This window comes from Alligator mississippiensis, chromosome 6 (genome assembly GCF_030867095.1).
Source record: "Alligator mississippiensis isolate rAllMis1 chromosome 6, rAllMis1, whole genome shotgun sequence".
NCBI lineage: Eukaryota > Metazoa > Chordata > Crocodylia > Alligatoridae > Alligator > Alligator mississippiensis.
This window is the reverse complement of record NC_081829.1, coordinates 77,946,261-77,958,760: the sequence shown is the minus strand read 5'-3', so window position 1 is coordinate 77,958,760 and position 12,500 is coordinate 77,946,261. Positions and strand designations below refer to the sequence as shown.

Below are 12,500 nucleotides of genomic sequence, written 5' to 3'. Positions count from 1 at the left end.
AAAATCACAAAAGTCTACAATTTTATAACCACATACAAAACACATTAGGGAAGAAGGATCTAGAAGTCAAAAGGACAATTTTCTGGTACAAGAAACATAGACTTCACAGTAGCCTAAGAATGCAATAGTATACAGTGCTAGCAAAAGTTGAAAAAATGTTGCAGATCACACTTGCTTAACAGGAAGCTCTAGCAGTGGAAGTATATTTTTTACCAACAGACAGTAGCATTTTTTTTCTCTGTCAGTGTGCTTGTTGAAGGCAAGAGAATTCAATATCAAAGTTACAATTTCTAACTACAATAAGTTACAAAGTTCCATTTCGTTAAGATGAAGTTAAGCAATGATAAACCCTCCCACCCTCCCTAACTCCCCAATTTTTCTTCTAATCATATATTCATCCTTTTTTCCAGTTTGATGGCTCATACCTCCTTGGCCCCCTTTTTTCACCACAAAAAAATATTTCACATTATAGAGATACACAACCATTGTGAATCTAGTTATGAGTACAGAAAAATGTTCGGAGGCATTTTTCATCAGTGTTTCATGATAATCAAAATGGTGCATCCACAAAGTTTCTCCCAACACATAGCAAGTACTAGACATAGCCAAGACGTAATCAGAAACTTTATACAAAATAGGCGTCGCTTTTTCCTTTTTCTTCAGGACCGAGAAATGTGAAAATATGAGAAAAGTTCAGTCAATAAAATGGAATTGTTCATGAAGAAGTAGGTTGTTTGCATGTAGGTTCTTAATAGTTTAAATAAAATCTTTAAACAAAGTCTTTTTGTAGCATTTCAATTTGTTGCTGATTTTGTTTTGGAGATACTGTTTCCATCAGCATGTCTTAATATACTAAACTTGTCCCCTAAGCCCATCCTCTGAAGCTTGGTGCTACGGTAGGTAAACAAAAGTGACTTTACATTGGTGGGACTACAAGCCCAGACATAGCTGAAAGAGAAAGGGAAAAATTAATGTTATTATAAATGTATGAAGAATCATGCATATCTGGTTCACAATTGGTGCATTTCAGACAGCATTTAAGTCCATTTTTATCCAAAAAAGCACCTGAGTAAACAGTCATGTGTTTTCAGTATTTGCCTGCAGTGGGATGCACTGTTAAATTAAAGTCAGTATGAGCAGTTTCAGACTGTAAAAATTACAACTTTGGCTGAATCCTAATAGCGCTATCATTTACAGGTAGGATTTCCCCCACTATCAACTTGCAAGTAAAAGAATAACAGAAAAGTGCTTTTCTAACAAGATGTTCCACAAAGACTTCACTTTTTAAAAGAGGAAGATTCTGACATTTTTTTGTGCAAAGCATCCTGACTCCCACATGTGTGATATTTCTCTTAGCGTTTTGTTAATAGCAAACAGTAGACCAGAATCCCCGGAGACTGGCTATGTTGACAGCTGAGAAACAACATGGTCACTTCTGGTAATGTCAGACAAGGCCAGCTCACTCACCAGTCAAGGACCAGACACTTCTCAAGTTCCCTAAATGAAAATCTGACTAACCTTAGTTTCTTTCTCCTAGCACTTGGACCTAAGTGGAAAACCTCAATTTTGACATTCTGTTAATTGTACTTTATCATAATAGTAGGCTAAGTCAAGGACTCTCTGAGATCAAAGCCAAGTACAGTACACCTGCTTTGGAATCTGTAGATCAAGTGCTATAAAAAGGCATGAGATTAATATTCTCGACTAGCTGGCTCATTTTTTAACACTTAAGCACTGAGATACCAAAATCTATCACCTCTTTCTAGTTAACTCTTTGGTAAGAATATAATTTAGACTGTCTTAACCTTAATGTTGTTTAATTTTTGTCATGATGATATTTCTCATTAATTTATGTACAACAGATATTAATAAATTTGTTCTTGTAGTGATGTGAACTTCAATTTCTCAGTTCATTAATTTCAACAATATTAATTTATTTCAGATTCACAGTTACAACTTCATGATTTGGAAGACTTGTGTATGTACACACTTCTTATGTAATATAATATCTTAAAATGACTATAAACACAGTGTAAGAGAGACATTACTGTAACTGTGATTTGAGCTCCAAGCAACTTAGGTTCAGTATTCTCTAAAAGCAGTTATATGTACAACTCTCAAGCCCATTAAAACTCTAAAACACATTTTAAAGCCACATTTTAGAAATAAGGTAGTTTATATTTGATTTGTTACTTATTCCCCCAATTAGGTACATAAAATATTTCAAAATTAAAAAATGCTTTTTTTTCCTAACCATATTTATCAAATATGTAAGCATTGGAATCCAGAGATGCCATATCACATTAGCTTAATATAGCTGCAAGAAAATTTAAGTAATATTATGATACATATGCTGGTAGAAAACATTTCCATGGAAATATTGTATTTGATATCAATACTCCAGTAAGTAGGCTGCACTCCATATTGTATGAGGTGGGGTTAGGAAAGTATGCTGGTGCTGTACGTTTCTTGTAACAAGTCTACATCAGAAATTAGAATTTACAGGTCAGATTCACTCTCCCCTTTTATGCAATTTTGGTAGTACAAAGGTCTTGTAAAGTTGCTGCATCTTGCCAGGTGTGCATATCCCTACCCATTGGTGCAGAACTGGCAGAGTTAGCCTGTGCCATGCTCCTATGTGAAAACAGGTGTAGCATACTGTACCAAACACATGATCCTTTGGGAATCATTACCAGCCCACATAGCTTAGAGCACATTAAGGCCAGGACCAGCACAAAGAGCAGCCATCCTCTTTTCTTGCTTTTGTGCCAAGCAGGCACCATCGTAATAGAAAATCTGAACCTTGTGTATTCAGGATTATCAAGGAGCTGCCATTTAGTTCTCTCTCACCTGATAATGAGGACAAAAAAAAAGCTACTGTCAAATCATATGCCATCCACTGGGCCTTGATTCTATTTCTTTCCTCTTCCTTTCTCAAAAACAGTCTTTCTGCATGTTGTGCGTATGAATATATATATTAGTAACAACCACAAGAAACTGAGAGTAATGTTCTGTTACTCCTGTCTACATGCAAATCAGGTCCATGTAGTGCAGGTCCACTCTATAGCTTAATTTTTGGCAAAAAAATCTAAACAAAAACTTAACTAAATTGCTAAATGTGAAAGAAAAAATAATGGCATTTAAAATACTTTGGAAATTTGGCTTTTTTAGACTTACACTTCTTCTGATGAATAGAAAAAAATGTACACAGGACAGAATAAATTAACTTTTTATTATTCTTAATATACTCCTTTAATAAGACAACAGTAAATTTATTCAGTGCTATGCCATCAAGCTGCTAATCATGCAAACTACTATTTAATTCCTTCTCAAAGAAAAATACTGTTGCCAAGAAATTAATAATAGTTGTAATAATTTTCTTTGGGGAAAAAAGAAATTCACTAACAATATAATTTTAAAAGACGTCTGAATCCATTTCACTCTGCCTTATAACCATAAAATATAAGTGGTGTGAAGCATCTTTTTTCATTCTATAAATTTCAAATTATATTTGAAAATCAAGTTTTAAATATATTTTGCATTTTTGAGTCAGCAGCTGGCTATAGCTTTCTTGCTGAAAAGTTTGTATTTATTCCCATAAATATGCACTGTACTTATAAAAAAAACCCAAAATCCGGTCCCAAAGATCTTGCAAAGATGTAAGCACTTGCTTTACTTTCTGAATGTAAGTGGTCCCAGTGTGGTCATACAAAGATTATTCATGTCCCTAAAGTGAAATATGCATATAAGGATGTTCAGGATCAAGGCCTAAAACCCTATCTTAAAGGCTCTTATTTGTTTGAACGAGCCATCTGTACTCACAGAAGTAGTCCAACTGAAGTTAAAGAGATAAGTTATTGTATGTGTAAGTTTCTAGGATCTTAAGATGAAACCTGGCAGATGATACATGGAAATGCCATGGGAAAGGGAATGGAATATGAACAGAATGGCAGCAAGTCCATGTGTTAGCTTAGGCTGGTAGTGCTGGCCTTATAGAGGTTCTGAGATTTCATTGCGTTTGCCTCGTAACTTTTATTGGTGTGATACTCTAAGAGAATAGGATTCCCTTACTTAAAAAAAAACACCTCTTGCTGGCATAGATTCCACTATACTGACTCTACAGCAGCCAGTCCCAGAATGAAGACTGTTTTGGGGGCTATGCCAGCAGCGGGAGGGTGACATTCTGAGCATGCCAGGTTCTGGCAATCCTTGACCAATATAATGGCCACTGATCAGCTATGACAAACCACAGGAGATTATAGCAGCCCTAACACAGCTTTAACTTATATCAGAGGCTGAAATGCTCCCTGGCAGACATATGGATGTGCAGAGAACAAAAGTGACTGAACCATTTAGCCCCTTCCCACCATTTCAGATATTATTTTCTTTCACACTGCCAAGCCCTATTGCTAGTTTGCCTAGCAGTAATGGGCACAATAAGCCCTGTAACAAGATTATTCTTTTGCCCCAGGGATTGCATCACATAGAATATTGCAAGAGTCTACTCTATTTTGATCAGGGTGGGTGAACAACATTTCATAAGAAGGCTGAGGCAATTTGTTGGTTGGTTATTTTGGTGAAGTGTTGATCTTGGTCTCAGAGGTTTCCTTTTCCTTTTCCAGCACTGGATAGGAGCTAGCTATTGGGTCTTATTCCAGACAAGAGGCTTTGCAGGATGAAACAAGCATGTCAAAGAGATGGCAGACGTGATACTTGTCCTTTCAACTACAGGAACATACTGCTTCTATTACTCGGGTTCAGTCTTTTGAACTGATGGGTTATCCTGGATGTCCATGTAAGCAATAGTGCCCAAGAGTCCTCATTTCTGACATCATCTGACTATATTTGTGTGACCTTTCCAAATGGATATAGATATCTAACCATTATTCATGCCCTTTTCACCTCTAATACACACAACATAAAAGTCATTCAAAAACATCAACTACTGTAAACTGCAGCCACTGAATTCTCAATTTTATTTCAGTTTATTAAAATGTGATAAGAACACTCTCTAAGTGCCTGTAGAGAGAATATTAACTAAGAAACTAATTAAACTTTAAAAACTGACTCGATGTCAACAAATGATTAAACAAAAAAAAAAAAGGAACCAGAATTCTCCCTACTAACTGTTCAGAAAAAACAGACTGTAAATAAATAGATCATAAAGGGTTTACTTTCTACTTCTTAAGCAAAGCATATAATGCATTCACTTCACAGAATACACTGGCTTCTCATTCTTTTCTCATTGCAATTCAATTAAGATGCTGGTTTTGAGCTGTAAATAGAGCTGGATGATTTTTTTTTTTTCATGCCAAAACTGTTAATTCCTGGTCAAATTTGGTGATAAATTTTGGTTGGAAAAAAATTCATGAGGTCTCTCACCATTGTGATATTAGTTAGGGCATGTCGGGGACCAAGATTCAATCCTTCCATTTGCCTGAGATGAACTGAACCTGCATCTGTCTCCTAGTGCCCTAACCACTGCACTGAGTGAATATTTAAGTAGAAGTTTCCCTCACTTTATGCAGGTTTAGTATGTGCGAATTCACTCTTATGTGATGACCCTTTTTATACTAAAAATTTGTTATATGCAAAGTAAATTCACTCTTATGCAATCGGTGTGGTGGAAGCCTGCAATCAGCTGCTTTGTGCGGTGCATTGTGGGAGTGACGTGCATCAAAATACAGTCTCCTGTGTGGATCTGTGCTCCTCGCTCATTGTCTGTGACATGTGTTTCTGTAGTTGCCATCCCAATTATGATAGTGCCTTGTGCTTGTGTGTACCAAAATTGTCTTGTAAAAGTGGTAGAAATGGGTCTGGGGGTCAGTACAGTCAAGGTCTTGGAACATATCCCTATTTGTTGCATAGTAAAAGGGTTCCCTTTATGCAAATTGAGTTATGCACCGTTGTCCAGGAATGCATGTACAGCATCAAGCGAGGGAAACCTGTGTTCTTTTCACAAGGTAGAAGTTCCAACAGAGGGATTAAAGGATCTTTACTTCAGAATATAAAGTAACCCAATGGGTGGGACATTCTCCTGAGAGTTGGAAGACCTAAACTCAGCTTCAGTATCTGTCTGACTCAAAGCAGGAGCCTGAACCAAGGTCTCCCACACCAAGAAGAGTGTCCTGATCACTGAACTATACAGTATTCTGGGGTAGGTTTATTACTCCCTTTTGCTGATGCCATTCTGTTTTATTAAAAAAAGAAACCAAAAATCCTCTTAAATATTCACTAAGCCAGAGAGAGTGAAAGTGATGTTCTGGTTTGGTGGTTAGAACACTCATGTTTCCAGTCCCTAGTCCAGTGAACAAAGTGCAACAGCATCAACAGCTAAGAACAACCCTGCCCAGAGTGCCTTGCAGCATGACGGGTAGGCACGCTCCAAGAAGGTGAAGTACATGTGGGTTCAACTCTCCTCAAGCAAAAGAGGGAATTGAATCCAGTCTTCCATTGGGCAGGTGCTTGAACCACTGAGTTATTGGATAAAGAGAGGTATTACCACCTGTGTCAATGTTGTTAATCCAGTTTTTGGTTTCCTTTGTTTTTTTTAAAAGTTGCCCAAAATGAAACATTTCATATCAAATGCCACAATGCATTCATCATAAAATAAACTTTATTTTTAAATTTGCCAAGAAATACATAAAACGTTCACAATTTAAATTTTGTGTCTGGGTGTATGTGTATGTGTGTATACAGGGATGTAGCTTGTAGCCATGTTGGTCTAAGGACATAGGCAGACAAGGTTCTTTGGGTGAACCTGATATGTTTTATTAGACCAACTTAAATAGTTGGGGGGGAAAAAACCTTATTTTTTTTTATAGAAAGCTTGCTAAAAAAAAGTTTGCCAACTGTTTCAGTTGGTTTAATAAAAAATATCAGATTCACCCAAAGAACCTTGTCTGCCTGTGTATATATAACATTTTAAAGCTTGGTAACTAGCCTTAAAAATAAGTGTAAGTTATTAGAGTGCAGCTCCAAGTGTAAGTGTCTACAGTTTGGATGATGGCTATCAAAGGGCCCCCTCTTGTTTTTTTGCTTTAGTGGAATAGTTGAGATCTGCTGGAAAGCACAAATTGGGACTACTTAGTCTTACATAGGAGTAGCACATGCAGAATGAAATTAATTTTAGATGCCAGATGACACTACGAGTCCTGTGCACTACTTAAGTCCTGCTTAATTCCTCAGAATAGAGCAAGTGGTTCTCAGGCCTTCAGCTTTGGCACTGTACATTCTTGTACAGCGTTAGCCCTCAAGTTAGGAGCTTACTTCTGTGTTTTGATAAAACCAGAGTCTGCTGACCCAGGGTGTGTTATCATTATTAAATATGGCACTCCTTTAGAACAGACTTTTAGGCACATTCAGGGACCTAAAGAAATATGCTGCTACATAGCAGGACTTCAAAAGTGCCTAAGAAGGTCACTGCCTAAGTCCCATTTTACTACTTTTTAAATACTCCATTTTGTGGCTTTCTACACCTTTAGGCATTTATATACCTTTCATACCTGAGCTTTTGCCAATGGGAAGGTTGATTAGGGAAGCTCTTTTACTGTCATATTGAAATTATGCATGTTATTATTATGTAGTATACATAATGATGATCACATGAAATTATGAAATCATGTGAAATGATCCAGAAATTATACAGATAATTTAAGTTTATATTTTCAAATTATATTATTATGTGGGTAAATAGATATAAACACCCATATAGGAAATATATAAATAAAACATTGCTTGAAGGACAGCTGCACAAATACAGTATAATTTGCCGTGTATCTTGATGTAGTTTAATTTAGTGCTTAAGTTTTACTTTTGCTTTGTTTTGGAAGAGCTTATAAATCAACTGAAAAAAATCCAAAAAATATAGATTCCACCTCGCACCGTTTTTATTTACTTTTGGCACACTAACAATTCATCTAAAATATATATATTTATGCAGAAGGACCCTTGGGCCTGCCTGGATCTGGCTCCAGGATCAGGTCTTAGACTGCATGTTCACTGGGGCAGGGCCAGTAGTTTCCGAAGTGATTAGTAGTTTATGTGCCTCATTAGGAATGCAACCTTGACACATCTGAAAGGATCATAATTTTTAGTGGGCAGATACTTCTGCAAATTGAGCCCCTTTGAATGGTTCAAGTTGGATGACCAAAAAGTCAAGCATCCAGAATTCCTAATCCTTTTCTTTTTTAAATGTCCATGTCTTCCTTGGTATTTGGCAAGTGCCCGATATACTGAAGAACTACTGCAATGTAAAGAGTAAATAAAAATCAAAACTTTCATTAGGAAAATTTAGCTTAGACTGGGAAGTCTCAGTGCCTAATTTCAGTGGGAAATAAAATGTTTCAATTGAGCACACCACAGAATTGGGCCCTATATTTAAAACACGTAGGCAACCAAACCTTTTGAACTGTTCTAATTAATCAGGCATTACTCATCTTCCACACTTTAAAGAATGTAATAAAAAGGGAGACCCCTTTGTGAATGTTTTTATTCCTCCCATAAATTTGCATTGCACCATAATTCTGCCCTGATACCAGCAGGTGACCATATAAATCCTACAATTGATTTATAAAATGCCCTTTTTAGTACCCACACAAAAATCCCACAGACAAAAAAGGGAAAAAAGTCAGAAACTTAGAGTTGCCTGATTAAAACCCTTATGTTTTCAAATACAGCCAAGTCCTGCAGCTAGTTTAACGTAATAATAAGAAGCCGGTAAAGTCCAACAGGACATGCAAACTGGTTGAACATCTAGCTAGTCAGTCCCAGAGAAGGTCAACCTATTGAGCAACAGTTTCAACCCATTTGTATTCTTTTGACATGTTTTAAAATGGCAATTACATCATGTGTAAAGATAGGGGACATGTACCAGATCATGCTGTAATACTACTTTTAAAAATGTCCATCAAAAATGTATGCAGAGCATGTATAAAGAAATGCAAGGAGTACACAAGTCTGTAAAGAGCATTCAGGGATGTGGATTTAGTTTAAAATTTAATGCATTGAAACCATAAGGGAAAAAGCCAGGAAAACAGTTAGTATTATATCTAATGTGCATATTAAAATCAAACTAAGAATTGCTTAAAATTTTAGTATATTGTTTGTGCTACTGTTGATATAGTGATATTTTTCCATCTATATTGCAGGACCAGGACACTAAGAATGTTTTCACTCTCTCTCTCTCCCTCTCCCTCTCTCTCTCATTTTTGTTTTGTTTTTTTCCCTACAAATCAGTCAAAGCTGATTTAAAAAGCCTTTCTCCAAAAAGGCACAACTGGGGTTTTAGTGTATGCACTGAAAAGCAATACACAAAAAAAATGAGAGATCCAGCTCACCTTGAAGTCCATTTCCATTTGCACTGGTGCAAGATGGTGGAGGAGAGGCTTGGGGCCTGACAACGGGAGCAAAGGCGCTCTTTTGTTTCACTGCAGAGATGACATTGGCAGGTGAGAATGAGAAAATGCCGTGTGTACTGCTACAGTTTGAAGGGAGGGTGACCGAAGAGGCTGCCATGGTAGGGCTTGACGGCACTACTGCAATAAAGCAAAAATAATCAGGACTCAGATTGAGGTTTTTCATGGAAAACATGGAAAAAGAGAGTGATTGGGCCTTGCCTCTTTAAAATATCAAAAAAAAGAATGTATAAAAAAAAAATAATAATGAAATGCCTAGGCTTGGCCACTCTCTGGATAACAGGCAAACTCTTTTGTGTTGGACTTATTTTTGTTACAAATTGTGCAGTCCAATTTTTTTCTCTCTCTGAGATTGTATTATGGCACAAACAGATCAATTTACTATATCCATTTTTACGTCCAGCCTCCAGAGTCACCCCTCCTTTTATCCAGTAGCTGACATTATAGAAAATCAAAACAATGCAAGTATTTGATTTTGTACTAAATATGAATCTATATGATGATGTGTTACCAAAAATAAACACTTACTGCCATAAGGAGAGTTAGCTGAGGAGCCATTAAGAAATCCAGGGGAACCTGGTACACCTAGATTGGGCATGCCGGCATTGCCATATCCATTCATGCTATTGCTGACTGTGTTGTAATTGGACTGCTGAGGAGTACTGCTCGGAACATATCCTCGCGGGGAAACACTGCTTGTGTTGCGACTGTAACCTACTGTGTTAGAAACCCCCCCACCCCGAAAAAATAATGTTATTTTATAATATAAACTTAGGGCTGGGGGGTTTCCTCATGCATCATATATTACACAGTTTTAATTGATTGCACAGCTTTGCTCTAAGTTGTCTGTTACTGCCCTATCAACTCCTGCAGTTTAAGATAACCTTATCACGCCAACCCTACTTAAATCATCTGCGAGCACTCTATGTTGTCTCTCCTCCTAGCATAGACAGCCAACAAAAGCTCTCTTCGATCCAAGTGTGTCAGTTTCCTTCACATTTGTCTTTAGTAGCAATTATCAACAGGCTTGATTCCTGGTTTGTACCAACATACTGGATGAACTTTCAGCCTCTCCAGACCTTCAAATGCCACAGCTGACAAGAAAAAACTTGTTTGTTGCAGTGATTTCACTTTAAAAGGCTGTTTTGGGGTCTTCATTTTTATGATTGATATTTTTATACTAACAAAAAGCTAGCACTTTCATAAGGTGTATTCTTCAGTGAAACTAACCAGGACCAAGGTGAAAAACGTTTATGAGGCTTATAGCTTAGACGTGCATTAAAAGATGCAAGCGAAGACAAAGAAAAATCAGGATTTTAAACAACAGAAGGTGGATTTACTCTCATCTGAGCAATCAATTTACTAATTATGTTGTAAGCAAAGTTTATGGCTTGAATGTAACTACTAATATGCTCATACTCCTCTCATAATATCAAACTTAATTTAAAATACAATTCTATAGGCATGTTAAATAAAAATATTTTAAAGAAATTAAATTCAGTTTTTATATATTAATTATATATACTTGTATAAAGCATAATCATGTTCATGACATATTTAAAAAATCATAGATGATAAATTAATTTATTTATGTAAATGCTCAATAAGCATGTGGAGGATACCCAGGCATAGTTAATTAGTAATAAATATATACATTACATAGCTAAACATGAATAATAAAGAACTTTTATGTCTTTCTGCATTTTATATAAGTCTTCTCACTGGAGATTCTTTGTGATAACCAAAACCATTAGAAAGGGAAAAAATTAATTTTATCTGGTATTTAAAGACTGTGCTTTATTACATGCTCAAACATATAACAAGAGGGGGGAAGGAGGAAGGTAGAGCATAGTGATAGCATCTGCTAATATTAATAGACATGATCTAAGAATAGTCAACAACATGAAGGATGAACTCTTGAAACTGCACATACCTTGGTCATTAGCTTGTGATGTTTCTGAAACATTAACTGCTAGCTGGCTGCTAAATGAGTTCACTCCCATCATGCCAGTGTGAGCTGGAGTGTTGGCAAGAGTAGGAATCTGATTGTGATTGCGTGGCACACTGTATAATGCTTCAGCAATGTCAGCTGCCCGTTTCAGGATTATTTCCTATGAAGAAGTGAAAGAATTGATTGCTAACACATAGCATACTTGCTTGTGTAACCAGCTATTCTAAAAAAATAGCTGAATTTGGCATAATGATAAAATTAATGGTAGAGGTAAACAGAAAATGAAGATGGACATGAGGATTTGTTTCTATGCTTCTCAAAGAACTTTTTATTTTTCCTCCTGTCTACTTAAGGGTTGATCACCTTCATGTCAGATCAACTGTGTAAATCACTGAAAAAACTAACATTAAAAATGTGGTCTAGCCCCCCTATTCATGTGAAAATTGTAAAAATATACTTTAGTAAGATGATGCAGCAGATGTGTTTTGCAAACTACTGGAAATACAGTATGTTTTATCCGCTCTGTTTAGCAGATTTACTTAGGACTTCCCATTAGTCACTGTATATTTTGGACTCAGTTCAAGGTTATTCTCTTGTCTTAATGATTGCTTATGCTTTTGGCACCTTACGCTTAATTGTCATTTCTGATAGGAAAAGTAGCTATGAGAAGAAAATGGGAAGATGAAGCATTTCCCTTAGAGCATTGCATCACATCAGACTGCCCTCAAGGTGGCTGGCAAAACTACAGTGTGTACAAAAAGAATGTGTTGATATTTTGCCAACTTTGCAAATAGCAGGTACTGATTTACATATATATGCATGTGTATGAAAACTGCAACTGGTGACCTACCTGGTTGTTGTGGGGCATCCCATATAGGGCTTCAACAAGGTCAGCTGCTCTTTTGAGTAATACTTCCTAAAGAAAAAGAGTAAACTAGTTTACATTTTGCTAAAACTCACCATCATGTAAGAAATCAGAAAAGAAAAACTATGTTACAAATTTACAGTGGCATCTGTAATTACAAAAAACACACAAACTGTGCAAAAGATATATACAATAGCCTGATGCTATTGTTATATTTAGTGGAGGTATTACAAAGATAGGAAGGTATTTTGTTTTGGAGGAAAATATT

The 12,500-nt window shown here is 36.3% G+C and overlaps 1 protein-coding gene across 8 annotated transcripts in view; it reads right to left on the bottom strand.

Moving 5' to 3' along the window:
- The window catches only part of EBF3 (EBF transcription factor 3), a 141,831-nt gene that overhangs the window by 1,742 nt on the left and 127,589 nt on the right, over window positions 1-12,500 (bottom strand). For 4 of the 8 annotated variants that reach the window (XM_019482898.2, XM_006277689.4, XM_059730022.1 and 1 more), the window contains exons 12-16: window positions 12,218-12,283; window positions 11,350-11,527; window positions 9,945-10,133; window positions 9,339-9,536; window positions 1-948 (exon numbers count right to left, since the gene is read on the bottom strand). The exon at window positions 1-948 is cut by the window's left edge and continues 1,742 nt beyond it. In XM_019482898.2, the coding sequence (XP_019338443.1) occupies window positions 917-948; window positions 9,339-9,536; window positions 9,945-10,133; window positions 11,350-11,527; window positions 12,218-12,283 (663 nt within the window). In that variant the 3' untranslated portion in view covers window positions 1-916. The remainder of the gene's footprint in view (window positions 949-9,338; window positions 9,537-9,944; window positions 10,134-11,349; window positions 11,528-12,217; window positions 12,284-12,500) is intronic. The other 4 variants (XM_019482902.2, XM_059730023.1, XM_059730024.1 and 1 more) reach the window with 1 other exon arrangement.